Source organism: Suncus etruscus, chromosome 12 (genome assembly GCF_024139225.1).
Source record: "Suncus etruscus isolate mSunEtr1 chromosome 12, mSunEtr1.pri.cur, whole genome shotgun sequence".
NCBI lineage: Eukaryota > Metazoa > Chordata > Mammalia > Eulipotyphla > Soricidae > Suncus > Suncus etruscus.
In genome coordinates this window covers 24073126-24091718 of record NC_064859.1, presented here as the reverse complement: position 1 = coordinate 24091718, position 18593 = coordinate 24073126, and the positions used below count along the sequence as shown (strand labels likewise).

Genomic DNA, 18593 nt, shown 5'->3' with positions numbered 1-18593 from the left:
TACCCTCCACCCACTTCACTCTTGGCAGCACCAAGCTGAGCTCCATCTTCAGCACCACCACCACAATCATCACAGAGTTGGGGCCTAGCCAAACCTGCCTTCATTAGCAGAGCCCTTAGAGATGCTCCTCTCTTCTAGCTCAGATCCACTTCCTGTCTTGCTTCCCACTCCCAAGTCTTACCCCTTCCCCAAAGTCCTCAGATCAGTAGTGAACCGTGTACCCGAGCTCCTTACCCACATTAGATCTGGCCCAGCATGGTGGGATCTGAGAATGCATGGATCTGGGGCCACCTCAGGCAGAGGTGGGGATCTGGGCTATGAAATTTTCTTACAAGTTTCCCAGTTGATTCTTATTACCAGCCCTTCCTTCCTCTACTCAGGAGCTGTTTAATAACTCCCACTGGAACCCAACATAAAACCATCCCTTTTAGGGCTGGAGAGAAGTAGATGTCACCATTAAGAAAATCCAGCTCCTATTAGAGCAATCATAAATTCTAATTCCAAATGCTAGTACAGTGCATAGGGTATTTATCTTGCATGCAGCTGATCAGGCTTTGATCCCTGGCAGCCCATGTGGTCCCCCAAACTCTGCTAAGTGTAAGCCCTGAGTTCAGAGCCAGGAGTTAGCCCTGAACACTACCAGTTGTAGCTCCCCAAACAAATAAACAAAAAAAATAATAATAGTAATTTTTTTGTCACCCTGACAGCGCTCAGGTATTACTCCTGGTTCTATGCTCAGAAATCACTCCTGGTAGGTTCGGGGATCATATGGGATGCCGGGATTCGAACCACCATTCTTCTGCATACAAGGCAAACACTCAACATCCATGCTATCTCTCTGGCCCCCTAATGGTAATTTTTAAAAGAAGCCAATCAATAAGTTGGATTTTTAGTTTCATTATTAGTATTTTGTTTTCCCAGTGGTGCTCAGGAGCTACCGTGGCTTAGTGCTTGGGGTCAAAGCAGTGTCAGGGATCAAACCTGGGTATTCTCTATGCAAATCATGTGTTCATTTTACTAAGCACTCTCTCCAGCCAAAATTAATGATTTTTAAATAAACATGCTGCTACAATTCTCACACCTACCACATACCTGATGCTGACTGGTTTGGGGAACTAAGCCTCAAAGGAAGGGCTCGAGGGTCAATGCACGTCACTCACCAGGTTGTCCAGCATTCTCATGAGGGCCTCAAACTCATGCTCCCCCAGTCGGCTCTTCTGCATGGGTCCAAAGGTGCTCCCTGCCCACTGGACAGAACCCACTTCATGTGGGCGGTGTTTCTCCTGCTCCAGAAGAATGAGGTTCTCCACTCCCCCAGCGCTAGATAATGCAGACACCTATATAAAGAGCAGCAAGGCTTCAGCATATGCATGCTTACATGTGTTCAGGTGTGTGTGCTAGCATGTGTACCCACACACTTACCTTTGCTTGTGTGTGTGTCCTGGGGGAGTGGGATCAGGGAGGATTAGAAACAGAAAGATCTGTTAAACAGCTAGATTTGGCTTCTCCCTGCTAAGGGAAGAGCCACACCATCCATATTAGACACATTCCCTCCCTGGTAAAGAGACAAGAATAGTTTTGTCCTTGACTCTTCACCAGTTTTTAGAGACTATAAAAGACTATATATATACATATATATATGTATATATATGTATATATACATATATATGTATATATGTATATATACATATATATGTATATATACATATATATACATGTATATATATGTATATATACATATATATATATAACCCACTAAGGTTACATATAAAAACAAGCTCTTATCTACTAGGGATAAGAACTCATACTTTTTTTTACACACAGGGGCATCTCCCACCTTGAATATATGTCATGTCAACCCAACTTAGAACCCAGGTGATTAGACGCCGATCGTCCAGCCTGAAACCCTGTATCCCAGGCATAGAAACGACACAGTTCTTCACAACAGCTATAGGAACTAAATCCCATCTGGGATATCCTTAATACTGCTCAAACACCAACATGGCCCAGCTCTAATATGATATCCTGACAACGAGGAAATTAAAAACAACCTGACCTAAGAGCAGGTTATCCTACCTCACCAGCTAATGATAAGACAAAATCAGAAGACTTGTCACCCTTTGGTCTGTGCAAAAGCCAAGATTGTGAGCTACAGATGACTGGCTGATAGAACCATGACCGGGTATTATGTATCCTGGGACCAATAAAAAAAGCCCTAGTTTAGGGTTTGATCAATGACCTGCACAACAACCATGATCTCTAATTCCAGAGGTCTGACTGAGACAGTAGCAACTTAATGGATCTCCTGGTAACATAACGAAAGACGCTATCCCAGGCTCCATCCTAGGATCAGCGCAAGGACCAAGACCACCAACCACAGAAGATGGATTAAAATCACACTAGGGGAACAGAACTTCTAGAACCACAAAGAAAGACTTCACCATAAGTTCCATCCTTGACCTGTGCAGAAACTAAGATCTCTAGATACAGAGACCTGACTTTACCACCCAGGACAGAGCAGAAGTCTCCCATATACCACAAAAGCACCAACGGGAGAGAAAATGAACTAGAAAGGACTTTATAGTTAATCCCATGACAATATACTCCAAGGATAGAGAAACCCTGTATCTCTTAGGCCAAGAGAATTCATTTTCGAATGACCCCAATGTTTACTGTGACTATGCAGGAGGGGAAAAAAATTAAAAAGAGACAAAAAGTACAAAATAATCTTTTTTTTTTTATTCTGTCTAGTTTTTGTCAATTTCTTTGATTTGGTGTAGATATTGAACTGGTTGTACCCATTTTTTTTCTTTCTTCTTTTCTCTTCTTCCGTTTTGTGCTCTGTCATGTTTTTTATCTCAAGACCATGGCAAGTATGTGGTGCCTACATTTATTGCTGTAGTGCCCATTGGATATTTTATTCGATACTTCTTTTTATACTGTTGTGGTGTTTCACCTTCTTTTTCCCCTTCGTCTCTTGAACCAAGGATGAGAGCCTCTAGAAGGACTCCGCCCATTTCGGCATATTTGATTTTTATCCCATCTTATTACTTTTCTCTTCTTCAAACAAAACCACATAGCTTTAACTACCTAGTCCCGCCTCCCAATTAGAGGGGGATACAATGGAGGTACCATGACCAAACAGTTGTAAGATCACTAAGTAGTAAGCTAGGCACAGAGAGGACCACTCATTCTAGCAGCCCCAGGGGTGAGGGTGGAGGCTATGGGAGGCGTGTGTGTGTGTGTGTGTGTGTGTGTGTGTGTGTGTGTGTGTGTGTGTGTGTGTGTGTGTGTGTGTGTGTGTGTGTGTGTGTGTGTAGGGAGGACAATTCGGTGTGTGTAGGGAGGACAATTCGGTGGTGGGAATTCCCCTGACTCAAAGTTAATATGTACCTAAAATATTAATGAGAATGATATGTAAGCCACTATGATTAAAATTTAAAAAAAAAAGAAAAAAAAAAGGGGGGACACCCAAATGTTAAACCTTCACAGCAAAGCAGTACAGGGCTATGGATGTAGCTCAGTGGTAGAATACTCATCTTGCATAGATGAGGTCCTAGGTTCAATCCCCAACACAACAAAAATTAAAATGTACAAACAGAGGACTTAAGAGTTACCTGGTATATAGACAAACTTTAAATGTGATTATTTCTGGGGAGAGAGTAAAATTGAGAAAAAGTAACTTTTAGTCAGATATGTAATGTTTAATAGGAAAAGATCTTGAAACAAAAGGGCTTCTAATGTGGATTCAATCCAAGTGGTAGAAAGATTCCTTATTCCAGTATTATTTTCTGTAGTTTTTGGGGGGTCACACCCAGCAGCTCTCAGGGGTTACTCTTGGCTCTACACTCAGAAACTGCTCCTGGCAGGCTGGGGACCATGTGGGATGCCGGGATTCAAACCACCATCCTGCATGCAAGGCAAACACCCCACCTTCATGTTATTTCTCTGACCCCTATTTTCTGTATTTTGTAATTGTGAGTTTGAAATATTCTTTTTTTAATTTTTATTTTAAATTGAGATAACAATGGCTTACAAAATGTCCTTTTATAAATAAGGTACTACCCCTAACAGTGCTGCAGTACCAGGGTCATTTTAACTGGTGTGAGATAGGTGCTTCTTGGAGTCAACAAACCTTGGGGGTCACCACAGACACAGACGGACACACGGACACACACATAAGACTACACAGTGCTGAACATCAAGCTCAGGGCTTCACAATGTGAAGCAATGGCTCTAATACTGGAGCTACCCATTATCTTCCTGGCATCAAGATATACTTTAAAAAAGAAAAGGCTCTTTCCCCGAGCCTGCTTCCAAATCCCGCCACCAGCCCTGATTCCCCCTGCCATTCCTCACCCCATATCAGGATGTGTATGTGTGTGCAAGGAAAGAACACTGTGTAGGTTGTACTTTACCCATCAACCCTCTTCTTCCTCCTCTAAAAAAGGCCCTTATAGGAAGCAGACCAATAAAACCAAAGGATGAATCAGATCTAAAGGCAACACATGGCTCCGGGATGAGGCAGGTGAGGGGGGGGACCGATGAGCACAGCCAAGTGTGGACAGGACTGTGTGGGAGGGGAGAAGAGGGTGGAGAGTGGCAGGCAGTGAATCTGAGTTTTGGGCCAGAGGAGTATGAATTCTGCAAGTGATTTTAGACTGGTCCTAAGAAACCTTCAGAAATAGACCCCTTATTTTCCACTTCCAATGTCATCGGACAGCAGCTTGAAATGCTCCTTTTAGTCCCTCAACTAAAATGGTTAGGATGTGGCATCCAGGGACAGTCCAGTGATGGGGAGGAACCAGCGACCAGCTTTGTGGGTACCTAGACACCCTAGCACTTGGGATGGAGTTTGCCTAAGACATTTTCCCATTGTGAAACACTGTAGTACTTATTTCATGAGGATTATTTTATGATACTATTTGTAAAGCCAAAGAATAAGTGCAGAGAGGATGCCAAAAAAGTGATTGTAATGAACCTACTCAGAGACATTACTGTGATGGGCTCAGAAGCAGTAATCTCTGGGGATCTGAGCCTCAGGGATGAGGAGAAAACTGCCCACATCCTGTTCCCCAGCCCCCCTCAGTTTCCATGGCAATTAGGAGCCAACAGGGAAGTGTCTGAGTATCTTTCTACCACCCATAAACCCATAGCATCTCTCTTATCTCCTCTCTCTTTCTTTCCAACCACCTCCTGCTGACCCAGGCTCCTGGAGTCCCCAGTTGACAGTGACTGAAGCGAACAGTATGCCTGAACAAACTAAATCAGCTTAGTCTCAAGCCACTGAAAATCATGGCAGCCACAACAGGTCAAGTTTGCCAAGTGGGAGAATTTAGACTCTGGTTTGGAAATGAGACTTCAAGGCTGTAATCAGACCCATTTGGGACTGAGTCCTACCAGCACTTGTGATGGCCAGCACCTACATCCAGTCCCATCTCCCCACTTTCCCTCACCACATGTTTTCCTCTAAAAGCCTTCCTGCTCCAAAACCCCCCAGAATATTTTCTTGAGGATAAGGTGGTGTAGGAGGAGCACATCTCCTATAAGGTCCCACCAAATCAGTCCAGACTGCAACTGGCTCCAGTTCCTCACCCCACTACCTCATCTCTGACAGTGGTCATTTCTGGGGAGGTGGGGCTTGGGAGAGATGCACTTCCTGTGGGTGAGGGAAAGAAAAGCCTCTTTCCCCCTTAGGACTGCCTGTCGATGCATTTTCATTCCCCGGAGCTCGTTCTCATGGAAGCCTCTTCCTCAGAAGGGAGTGGAGAACTCTCCAGAGTGCCAATGCAGAAAATGGAAGGGGCACAAAAAGGCACTGCCCAGTTTTATCAACACAGGAGCGGAGGGTAGAGTTCCAGGCTAGCAGCATGGCTGGGAGCCTGACTGCTATCTGATCACCCTCTCTGTGTTCTCCTGTGGAGGCATGGCTGTAGAGGGCATGGTCCCCCACAATTCTCCCATGCTTTCTCATGATTCAGCTGACCTCTCTGATTTCCTCCTCATCAGGGAATCAGGTCCTACTGGGGTGCATCCTCTACAAGTGCACCCACCCCCTTTTTGCCTCTGGTTCTCCCCAGAAAGGCTTCCTGCTCTGAGGCTGTGTGCCAGGTCCTCCAGCAGAGGGCAGGCTAAACAGACATAGGACTGCCAAGAGGACTCACCCTGAGCTGCAGAGTCACTCTGGTCAATGGAATCCCCCAAATCCCTCCCCACAAACAATTTCTCTCGTCAGAAAGGGTCCGTGCCCACATGGACTCTAAGGTTGGAGAGAGTGGGCGCCCACCCCAGGGGTATGCAGTCCTCAGTGGGCCAGACCCTACCCATCTGGCAGGCCCAGCCACACTGACAGGAGTTTTCAGTTCATTTTACACCACATGTTAGGGAGAAACAACGTGTCTATGTTCTGCTGCTTCCCACTAGCTTCTAAATTGCCCATGACCGCTGACATGCCCTGCACATACCCCTCCAGCAGGCACTCCCTGATGAGGACTATGTGGGCCAAGGCTCCTAGACATCATCAGCCTTGGGGTTTTTTTCCTGGCTCTTCAGATTGCAGTACAGACATCCCACCTTATATTTTAGGACTGAGCATGTTTATGCAAATATCTCTCCTCTCCAAAGGGAGGAGAGAGGAAGAGAGAGGAGAGAGAGAGAGAGAGAGAGAGAGAGAGAGAGAGAGAGAGAGAGAGAGAGAGAGAGAGAAAGGAAGGAAGGAAGGAAGGAAGGAAGGAAGGAAGGAAGGAAGGAAGGAAGGAAGGAAGGAAGAAAAGAAAGAAAGAAGGAAGGAAGGAAGGAAGGAAGAAAGAGAGAGAGAGAGAAAGAAAGAAAGAAAGAAAGAAAGAAAGAAAGAAAGAAAGAAAGAAAGAAAGAAAGAAAGAAAGAAAGAAAGAAAGAAAGAAAGAAAGAAAGACAGAAAGAAAGAGATAGGGAGAGAGGGAGAGAAAAATCAGCCAGCCAGCCTACCTGCCTCCTGCATGGACACAACTGAGAAAAAAAAAAAGCCCAGGCATGTTTGTGCAAATCTCTCTCCTCTCCAAAGGGAGGAGAGAGGAAGAGAGAAGAGAAGAGAAGAGAGAGAGAGAGAGAGAGAGAGAGAGAGAGAGAGAGAGAGAGAGAGAGAGAGAGAGAGGGAGAGGGAGAGGGAGGAAGGAAGGAAGGAAGGAAGGAAGGAAGGAAGGAAGGAAGGAAGGAAGGAAGGAAGGAAGGAAGGAAGAGATAGGGAGAGAAAAATCAGCCAGCCAGCCTACCTGCCTCCTGCATGGACACAACTGAGAAAAAAAGAAAGCCCAGGTGGTAGCTGAACAGTGTGGGAAGAGTCTCCCCTTTACAATTTCTCCTGCTACCCCATTAATGAGTCCCAGAATCTGCCTGCAGTGGGCATTGACCCCCCCCCCCCCCCCATGAGCTGATAGAGTGAGGATGCATGCTTTACGCTACAAAACAGATTCTGCAGTGAACTTTAGACGAATAAGGCAGCGAGCAGATAGAGAAGTCAGGCAGGGTTTCTAGCTGGCCGGCTCAAAGGCCCTTCAGTCTTATACTTTGTTCCAGATCCACTCCCGGAGGGACTCACTCACCTGCACCTCACAGGCTGCCTGCAGGTGGAAGGCTTTATAAAACGCCTCCTCCACAGTGTCGCCCAGGGCAACCACGCCATGGTTTCTTAGCACCAGGATCTGCGGGGGAGAAAAGAGCCATTAAAACTGTGAGCATCTACATTCTTTGAAGAGGGAAGGATTTCTCATGTGGATCCCTGAGCCCCACCCCAATGTTACAATTAGTGGTGGGAAAGGAGAGACAGTAAGAGTTTTAAGTGAACTCCTCCAGTATGCACACTTTGTGCATTAGTGAAAGGGTCTTCACGACTGTATTGTTTATAGGAAGAGAAAACTCATTACAAGAAAACTTCCTGAGGCCGGAGTGATAGCACAGCGATAGGGCGTTGGCCTTGCACTTCGCTGACCCTGGATGAACCCGGGTTTGATTCCCAGCATCCCATACGGTATCCCTGAACTTGCCAGGAGTAACTTTTTTTTTTTTTTTTTTTTTTTTTTTTTGGTTTTTGGGCCACACCTGGCAGTGCTCAGGGGTTACTCCTGGCTGTCTGCTCAGAAATAGCTCCTGGCAGGCACAGGGAACCATATGACACCGGGATTCGAACCAACCACCTTTGGTCCTGAATCAGCTGCTTGCAAGGCAAACGCCGCTGTGCTATCTCTCCGGGCCCAGGAGTAACTTTTGAGCGCAGAGCTAGGAGCAGAAGTAACCCCTGAGGACCACCGGGTGTGGCCCCAAAACAAAAACAAAAACAACAAAAAAACAACAAAAAAAGAAAACTTCATCGTCCCACTTTGAACAAGTGTCAAGTAAATGGTGACACGTCTACCCAGATAAGGAAGGATGATTCATAGCTCAAAAAGCATGACTCTGAAATATTTAACATACAAAGGGGTTCATTTTTGTATCACTGAAGAAAACAAGAATGATATAATTTAGACCCTAGTTTTGCAAATAAATGCAAGTATGTTTGGATGTACCCCAAATTCTCAGGATAGTGAAGTAGATTTTGGTTTCTGTTTTGTGACTCTGTGGCATTCCAAGGAGCCTTGTCCCCTCGGTTCTGTCTCACACCCCTGCCTGCCCTCAGCACTTTTCCCAACAGCAGAGCCCCACCTTGCAGGTGGGTCCAAGGCACTTCTGCAGATTGATCCGATCTGCTTCCTGCTCCATTTCCCCATTGAAGTCATAATAGGCCATGTCTCCCACCAGCAGAGCATTGTGGGAGACCGGTAGGAGACCCTTCTTCATGGCTGACACCTACAGAAAGAGACAGATGGTCATATTTTCATTCCCCATCAGTCCTCTGCTCCCTTTTAGTCTAAGTACCCCTCAGCCTTATCTAGGGCCTGGGGAAAATAGGATACAGCAGGGAGAGGCTCTGCACCCCTTTCTCACTGCTTCCTGTCCTTCACCATGTTCCCTTTGTCAGTGTGAGATCTCACTTCCAGTATCTCTGCAGAGTCCATGCCCAGGTGAGCCAGACCTGCCACCCATCCTTCTGGGACTCTGGAAAGAGGCAAGGGTAGAGAACTTGGCACCAGGTTGGGTAAGGCTGAGGTCCTGTGTCTCCTAAGACAACAGAGACCCTCAGCCTTGCAATCAGCACAGAGACAACCATGTCTCCTCAGATCAGGGAGAACCACTGAGAAGTCCCATATTCTTGGGATTCAGGCAACAGGAGGACAGGAGGCATGTCAAATGGGGATCCTCAATTTTTATCGCCACCATGCATCTTCCTGTGAAAGCACAGAGTATGTAGGGGTTTAGGAGAGACCCCTGCCCTCCTGCCCTCAGGAAGACTCGAACATGGTTCAGTCTGAGTCCCAGTTCTAAGGATCAGTGGAGCTCACAGGAAAAGTCACAGAGCAGTGACAAGACTTTGCTGACTTCAGCTATGGAACCTAGTGGTCTGCAGGGGATACTGTGGGCGAAATGTTCTCCTTCCTAACAGTCTGAGGTGTTTACCAAGAACTGCCAGTTGCTGTAAGAAGAGGCTTCCTTCTACTCTCTCCTACTCTCCTAGTTCCTATATCCTGAGCAGTGAGAACTAGGTACAGTCCTGGCTCTTCCCATCTTCTCTTCCATGGACTCTCTTATCCAAGCCAGGGTCAGGTGAGGGCCAGCACCAGGTCTACTCCAACCAGATGCCCTTACTAGAAACCCACGAGGTGCTGCCACTAGGAAATTAGTGCCAGTCTGTATACAAGGTGGAGGGACTGATGTAATGCAGCCTTTTCTCTATCATTTTCCCCCACAAACGAACCATTTCACTGTTAGGAAACAGTTAGGAGAAATCCCCTGAGTTTGGGTGTTCCTTCCCCTTCCTTTGCCTGAGCCCAGGAGGTCTTCGGAGAGCTTCTTTAAGAGGGAAAGCAGGGACTAGAGCCACAGTATAGCAGGTAAGGAGCTTATCTTGCACATGGCCAACCCAAATGCAATCCCTGTATCCCATGTGGGACTACATGCTGGGCATGGCATAGCTCAAAAACACACAAAGAAGGGCAGTTGTGTGTGTGTGTGTGGGGGGGGCACTTACTGCTGCTGTGGCTGGCGTGTGCAGATGAATAATACAGCGCACATCAGGCCGGGCTGCGTAGATGGCTGAGTGCAGGCAGAAGCCCGTGGTGTCCACTGGAAAGCAGCTGCTGCCCTTCTCCACCACCTCTCCTAGGATGTTCACCTTGATCTGAGCCAGGGAGAGAGATCGGAGAGAGATTCAGAACTCAGAGGAGAGACTCCTCTCCCTCCCACCACGCCATGAGCTGCAACCATGCTGGGCCTCGGGGTAGTAGAAATCACTCCTTGTCCTCAGCAAGTGTCCAGGCTCTTGGGACACCAGTGATTTCCATTCAATGTGGAAACTACTAGAGTAGAGTACAATGATTCAGCAAGCAGGGAAGAGCACCAGAGACTATGCAGGGTGTGAGTCATTTTCTAGCAGCAGACAGAGGAGCTATTAATCCCAACAAGGGGGTAGAGGTCAGAAAAGCCTTCCCAGAACAAGTATGAACCCCAAGTTTGCTCCCAGCTTCCATCATAGGTCCAAACAGTGTAGTCAGGTGTACTGGTGTGGAGGGGACTGTCCTTGCTGGGGATGGGAGTGAGTGCGTGCACCCCAAGGCAGGCTCCTGTTTTGGCAGCTCAGCTCCCCCTGCTTCCTAAGCTGCTGGCAGAGGCCACAGTCCTAGAGCCCTTAACTAAAGTAAGTGAGCTAGACGTGAATGAGTAAATGAATGAATGATGCAAAAGGCTGTTTAGTGTCAGAAGTGCTGTGTTTTTGTTTTCTTAAAGTTTGGTGGCTCTTTTGTGCCTACCTCGTTGAGTTATGATTAGTATATATATATATATAGTGAGTATAAGGCTGTGATTACCATATTTAGGCCTATAAGAAGTATTATAGTATATGATCTGGAGAATGAGGAAAGGATAATAAATAGTTCTCCAATTAAATTAATTATTGGTGGGAGAGTAAGCTGCTATGATAGGCAGGATTGTTTGTAGGATTGTTTGTACCCTAGAAACTTAGCCTTTTTCATTTCAAGGACCTACAGTGAAACTTGTTTGTTACATGCTGTTTCATGCAAAGTTGCCATTTCCAAAACTCTCACAATGTTAACTAGAGCTGTGTTCTTCAGCCCTTTAACATCTTAGATGGGCACTAGCCAGCAGTTATACTCAAGGCAGGAGTCCAGTGGTTCTCAAGCTTTCTACACCCCTGGACTAGGACCAGCCAATGAACTAATGGTTGAAGACCACTGGACTTGAGAGTACAATATATATATATATTATATACCTATGATAAGGTTTAATTTATAAACCAGGCACAGCACAATATTAAAAATGGCAAATAATAAAATAGACGAGTCTCACACGGTACATAAGTAAAAGTTATGCTGACATAGGCTCAGTGGAGGACTCACTCTCAGAATACCTTATAGTACCTAAAGCTTTACAGAATCCAATTAAAACCACAAAAAGAGGAATCATGGTTAAAGCAGTGGGAGACTAGTGTGTTTTTGACTTTTAAAAAAATGTATACAAAGATCAAGAGAAACACAGTGTAATAAACATCCATTTGCCAATCACCCAAAATCTAGGTCTTATCAGGCAAATGGAAAGCAGTTCTTAGTCTTATCTGCTTTTGATTCAAGGTGCTAGGAGGGGTGTGTGTGTGTGTGTGTGTGTGTGTGTGTGTGTGAGAGAGAGAGAGAGAGAGAGAGAGAGAGAGAGAGAGAGAGAGAGAGAGAGAGAGAGACAGAGAGAGAGAGACAGAGAGAGAGAGACAGAGAGAGAGAGACAGAGAGACAGACAGAGAGACAGAGACAGAGGGAAAGAGAGGAAGAAAGAGAGAACATATTGCTGATAGTGGTGTTCCCAGTCTACAATAAACAATCTCAGGGACTGCACCACCCCAGGCCAGGGATCCCAGCAAACAAAAGACCAGTCCAGAGTCACTTCTTAGCACAGAAAAGACTAGTACAAAGAAATGACCAACACGCCCCCTCCTGGTTGACAAGAGACACTGCTGCTTTATTACCAGGACAGCTGTCTTCTTCATTGCCTAACCCTACCGGGCACTGACAGGGCAACCCTCCTTCTTAAGACCATCCCCCCTGAAACACCCCACCTAAATCCCAGTCCTGGTACAATCTTCTCCTGGAAGTCTCCTGGTAATCTTAAAACTGCTCCTGTAGGCTCCTGAGCCTGGTGAATGGGCCACATGAATACCTTGAACTTGACTCACATGCCAGTTAGACTTTACTTTTTACAGCTGTGGGCTGAGACCAGGTAGTACATGGTTTAAGTCACTTACCATGCATAAAACCCACTCCAGTTAGATCCCCAAGTGTCACCAGGAGTGATCCCTGAAGCAGAAGTAAGCCCAGAAGCAGGAGTAAGCCCACAACCAGGTCCTGCTCAGGGTTTCCTCTCTGGGGTGATCCTAGATATTCCTTATATCAGCCTTGAGATAAGGATGTGTGATCTGTGGTCACTCAGGCATCTCTGCAGATCAACAGGACAATCATTATCCCACAGAGCCTTTTATCCAAGTGAAAAACAGACCCTAGGAGAGCCCCAGTGACACCTGACTGGGTGCACAGACATTGCTATGGTACAGACTAAATGCATTCTAGGGCAACTCTAGAGACAGACCACAAGTTTGCATCGCTCTCCCCTCTCCCTCAGTTAGACTCACTGTGCAGTGCTCAAGCCACACAGCTGTGCACAGCAGCCCTACACTCGCCCTGAGCACCTTATGTTGTGATTCCCACACTATCTCTAGTCAAGGTTACTTCCAGATCTAGGACAGCTGTCTTTTCTTTGGCTGTGCCCTCTCCCCAGAAATTCAGACTCAATCCCATACCCCAACCCAACTGATCACCAGGTCTACAAAAGATACTGGCCCAGAATTTCTTCCTGGCTTACTAGACTAACCCAAGCCCAGTTGTCTTGATTTCACCTGACTCCACTGAGTGCAGCTTCTGCAAAGGAAACCAGATCCCATCTCACCGACTGCATGTCAGGGCTTCAGTGGCTCTTTGTGTGGAACAGAAGAAAGCCAGCGTACACTCATGGGGCCTTTAGCACCATCTACTCCTCCCTCTTCCCCCACAATACACATACTGACTACATAAGTCTGACTCAGAAGCTCCCCTGGCTCCCCTGAGCTGGATCTGAGTGTGAAATAAGAGACATGTCTGTCAGTCTCTCTGGTCTAAATCTGTGAAAGCTGTAAGTTCCTGAGGACCCCACTCCACTCCTGTTCCACCACTGCAATCCAGAGGCTCATCTTCCACTCCTGTAGCGCATTTAGCACCTATCATGCTCAGAGAGTCACTTTTAGGTTCCCAAGCGCCATCATCTCTAGATGACCCTCTTCACTCCCAGGCTGTCGAATCTCCACTAGACCATGAATACAAGACTCAGCCTCTACTGGCCTGTGTTTATGGTCATGGTCTCCTGTGACTGTCACCTCCCTGGTGGTCCCCTGTCAGTCACTTCTCTCCCAGACTGCAGCTTTATAACTTTGGCAGCCCCTGAGATCCTGCCCTCCCAGAGAGCTACAATATTGTCAGCCTGTAAGTTGACTAAGTCCTGGACTCAGTCACAGTGCCCTCATCTAGGCACAATGGCCCCAGAAAATGGGAATGGTTCTCTCCATAGGCCTTGCATGAGCAGCCACAACCCCTCCATCCAGGACTGCTTCTGTCTCAAAGCAGTCCTTCTAGCAATTTTCCTCACCTGCCCAAGATCTTCCTAGATTAAAACCCACTGCTGGAAAGTTCTTGCTACAGGAGCAGTACAGAAAGGGATCTAAAAGCCCTCTCTGACTGCACAACCACTAGGAGCTTGGATCTAAGCACATGTTATTTTACTCTCTGCCTCCCCATGGAAGGCCTCCCCTCTTGCAGCCACTCGAGTGTGAGTCTAAGTCCAGGGCCCTTCTCCTAGGTCCCTGCTGTCCATGCCACACAGGTGGCCTTCAAGTACATCCTGCACTGGGTACCCTGTCTCAAAGCCTAGGGGACTGCCCTACCCCAGAGTCAAGGGACTGGAGGGGCAGTAGTTAAGATGGAACAGAGCAGGATAACAGAGCATTTTGGGAAGAAACAGGTGTTACTCACCAGGCTGGAGGCAGTCACTTCACTGCAGGAGACCCCCTTGGGGCTCATAAGGAAGTGGTCCTGCTCCTTGCTGACTCTCAGCTGGGGGGAAAGACACATGTTTTTAGGGCACTCTGCTTTCATCCTCTACACCTAAATCCATGGCACCCAAATCTTCCTCTCCAAAGCCCTTGTCTCCCACTGACTCCTAAGAGATGAAGAAGACTTGGCCCTGATAGAGAATGAGGGAAACAGAAATTTCCCAGTATCAAGGAAAGTATCAGAAATTGAATCCAGGAGGTATAGACACCTCATTCAGAGGCCTCCCATTGGGCTATTTCTGGTGCCACAGAGATTAGGAACCTAGGAAGGTCTCCTTGCATTTTGGGAGAAAGCTACCACCTGTGCCCTGAGTGCCAAGAGTCAGAAATTTCATGGGGATTCCATGCAGTTGCTCTCCTCACCGTGACATAGGTATCGCTGAGCTGGGCCCAGCCATAGAGGTCCAGGAGACGGTAGACGCTGCTGATCTTGCATCGCATGAGCCGTTCACCCTTGGCTAGGTTCAAGGAATCGGCTGTATGGAGGTCATTGATGGGCGTCATCATGGAGAAATCTGAAGGGGAGTAAAAGGGAGGAGTGGAAATACATAGACAGGAATGAAAATGGGGCATTCACTCATCCATGGCAGAGTTGAAATAATAGCAAAATATTGTATGCAAGATACTTGGAAAAATCTATTCATAAAATAGCAATATAATATGTTTAAAAATCCAAGATGAAACCAAGCAAGAAAATGCATTCAAAAATATATAATCTCTGGATGCTGAATAATAATAATTACAACAAAAATAACTGTTCAAGAAAAGTGTGAAGAACCAAAAAAAGTATCACTTATTTGTGATTCATCTTGATACTAAATAAATTCAGCTCCAAAAGGGAGCTACTGCCCAATTTTATTACACTATAGACATAAAAGTCCTTAAAATTCTATTAAATCAAATCCAGAGATACATTTTAAAAATAATCCAATAAAATTATTTATTTCAGAAATTAAAAGAGTTCAGTATTAAAAATTCTATTAATATAATTTTTCACACCAGTATCTCAATGAAAAAATAAGTGTCTAAAATATATTTTATAAAATTCAATATATTTTTCTGAAAAATTTTGTTTAACTGTTATAAAAGATCTTTCCTCAACATGATAAAGGATAACTATCTCAAACTATTGTGATAAATAGAACTTACATTAAATTGAGAAGCTAGATAAGGACAACTATTATTAAACTCTCTGAGAATTTATCCTTTATCCTTTCAAAGGATAAATGTTGGAATAAAGGAGGCAAAATGACCATTATTTGTAGATAACATGATTTTTCTATAAATAAGACCCAAAATAATTAACTGAGAAGTTATTAGGATCTAAGAATTTAATAAAAGCTAGTCTCCCTAAATTAAAAATAATTTTAAACAAATTATTTTTATGTCATAAATATAAAATTATATTATTTTGTAACTAAAATATTAATTTAAATTAAAATGAAATAAATAAATTACAAATAATATCAAGTAAGGAAAACTAAATGGAGAATTATTTCCCATAACAATGATGTAGTTGTTATAGTTGCATATAGTTTCCAAGGTAAACTTAAAAATTATAGGGACTATACAAAAATAATCATTAGCCTTTTCTAATAAACATTAAATATTAAATCAAAGATCTATATCACTTATGAACAGACTTAAAATCCACTTATACAAATATTTTTTTAAACTTTATTTACTGATTAATTAATTGGTTTTTGGGCCACAGCCAGCAGCATTCAGGGGTTCCTCCTGGTTTTGTACAATTGCCCCTTGCAGGCTGCGGGATGCCAGGAATCAAACTGGGTTCCTCCTGGGTCAGCCATATGCAAGGCAAATGCCCTACCGCTGTGCTATCTCTCCAGCCCTCATTCATGCAAATATTTGTAAAGTACCAAGATAGGCCAAGCACTTTTTGAAAAGTCTAGGACACTATATTAGGATATAGCAGTGAATGATGAAAACAGACTTTCTTTCCTCTATGGAACTTACATATCTGCCAAAAAATTATATAATGCAGTCACAGTATATAAAAATAAATAAAAATACAGCAAGCTATTAAATTTGTTCATTCATATTTTTGCTTGCATATGTATATCATAAGAAAAAAGAGCTAGGATAGAAAAATAGTACAGCAGATAAGGGGCTTGCCTTGCATGCCTTGAACAGGACTTGACAGTGCTCTGAGCTCCACCAGGAGGGATCCCTGAGCACAGAGCCAGGAAGTACTAAACAGGGCTGGATTCTGCCCAAAACCCAAAAATGTTTTTAAAACTAAATGAGAAAAAGAGAGAAAATGCTAGAAGCTAGCTAGACATCCAAATACTAGTAAAAAATTAATTTTATCTCCTTTCTGGAACCTAGTCCTAGTTTTGGACATTAATCATATATACCTCTAGTTGTGGGCACTTTTCTTTTCTTTTTTTTTCTTTTTGGTTTTTGGGTCACATCCAGCAGCGCTCAGGGGTTACTCCTGGCTCTATGCCCAGAAATCGCTCCTGGCAGGCTCAGGGGACTATCTCGGATGCCGAGATTTGAGCCACTGTCCTTCTGCATGCAAGGCAAATGCCTTACCTCCATGCTATCTCTCCAGTCCCAGGCACTTATTTTTCAATGTTTTTTTCTTAGAGGTTCGAGGCAGATTTGGGCCTCAGTTCCCCCTGAGACCCTGGGCACAGTCTATGGAGGCAGTTGGCCCATGCAGCAGGGAGTCGAGAGTGATCCCTGGGGCCTGCCTGCCCATCACCATAGTCCTAGGTAGTAGGCGAGAGAAGGAGCTGTCTGAATCAGGATGGTGCTAGGACAGGAGGTTCTGTATCCAAGCTAGAGTCATGGGGAGAAAAATTCTCCCTCTTTGAGCAGAGGCTTCCTAAGGGACCCGCCTACAGCTAGCTTTTCCCTTTATGCAAATCATGCACTTACAGGGTGGGTGACGTGAGTTGGAGGGGAGGTTGAGTCCTTAGAGAGGCCAACCAGAGTAGTCACATGTAATCCCAGCAGCAGCTAAACCTCCATCCACCCCCGCCCTCTCCAGAGGGAGTCATTCTCTTGAGGAGCGGGGTACGTCTTCAATTCTGCTAGCAGCTTATGGAGCAGTAAGATGCCTCTGACAGTCTTGCAGCTCCCCTCTTTCTTGCTAAGGCAGCCTGAGCACTCACTTGTAACCTGGCAACCAAACTATTCTTTCTTCTCTGCCCCCCACCCAACTCTGTGCTGCATCACCCCGGCTCCCCACATACTCATGGAAGATGTTGGGAAGACGGCCTGGGAGGTGCTGGCCATGAAGTCCGCGATCTGCCGCAAGGCCCAGATGTTGGAGGAGTTGTTCCCCTTCTTCATCTGCTCCTGGATGAGACCTTCCAGCTCCTCCCTGAAAGACTGAAGCAGATCCCCAGGCACTGAGCCCCACCATTCCGTGTGGAAGACCAAGGGTCCCTCAGTCCATGGAGGAGCCTTTGCCAGTACCCATATTACAATCTGTGTCCTTCTTGGGTCTAAATGAGAACTAGGACCCCTCTCTGTCAGACATGGCCGGGCTTTACTTTAGGAACTGAAACTTTAACAGAAAGAAGTACATGGAAGTGGGCCAGGCTCCTTACTAATTAGCTATGCCTATGTTCATGTAGGCCCAATTTGCACATGAATCTAGGTTTTTTTTCCCCTGCAGACCTCCAGTTTAAATGAATTTGTTCATCCACTGCTCTAGGCTTTGGTAAAGTGGACACGCTAGACTGGAAACTGGGGCTATGTAGGGGCACTCGAAGCTGAAGTGGGTTCCACCTTTCTGACCTCCCATCTCCACCCCACCTCCAGCCATAGTTGTGACTAGGGAGTGAACCAGGCAGACACCCCATGTTGTCAGAATTGGTGGCCCGTCATTGGCTGCGGCGCCTTACCGGACTCTGTAGGATCATGGTGACGCGTTTCTTCTGCTCCATAATGTTAAAGTCCTGCCGCAGGTCAGCCGCGCGGTGGCGAAGGCGAAGGTACTCAGGGTCCTCCTCGGAGAAGCGGTCCAAGTACTGCTGGCCTTGGGGTGGCGGAGGGGAGGTGGCCTCGGGGGCCGTCTCTTCACTCATATTCTCAGAGGCTTTTCCAACGCACTCGAAATGTCTGCAGAGAAACAGAGTTGGTGTGCAGGCAAGTCCGGGAACACATTTTCCAAGGTAAGAGGGCTTGGTGTAGGCTGGATCCCAAGTGGGATGCAATCAATCCACGGAGGGGCTTGATGGTTGCAGGTGGGTGCAGACAGGTCTGATAAGGGTGCTGAGTTCATCTGAGACCTTGGAGTGTATGCTAGGATCAGGTTTCACCACCACTCCATAGGTCTGAACTCCGG

The 18593-nt window shown here is 45.8% G+C and overlaps 1 protein-coding gene across 1 annotated transcript in view; it reads right to left on the bottom strand.

Moving 5' to 3' along the window:
* ADD2 (adducin 2) overlaps nt 1-18358 on the bottom strand; it is a 31163-nt gene extending 12805 nt beyond the window's left edge. Inside the window, exons 1-8 of the mRNA XM_049785047.1 lie at nt 18151-18358; nt 17494-17632; nt 14633-14784; nt 14190-14270; nt 10100-10249; nt 8677-8820; nt 7581-7679; nt 1161-1337 (exon numbers count right to left, since the gene is read on the bottom strand). Of these exons, the coding sequence (XP_049641004.1) occupies nt 1161-1337; nt 7581-7679; nt 8677-8820; nt 10100-10249; nt 14190-14270; nt 14633-14784; nt 17494-17632; nt 18151-18333 (1125 nt within the window). The 5' untranslated portion in view covers nt 18334-18358. The remainder of the gene's footprint in view (nt 1-1160; nt 1338-7580; nt 7680-8676; nt 8821-10099; nt 10250-14189; nt 14271-14632; nt 14785-17493; nt 17633-18150) is intronic.
* Between the last annotated feature and the right edge of the window lie 235 nt (nt 18359-18593).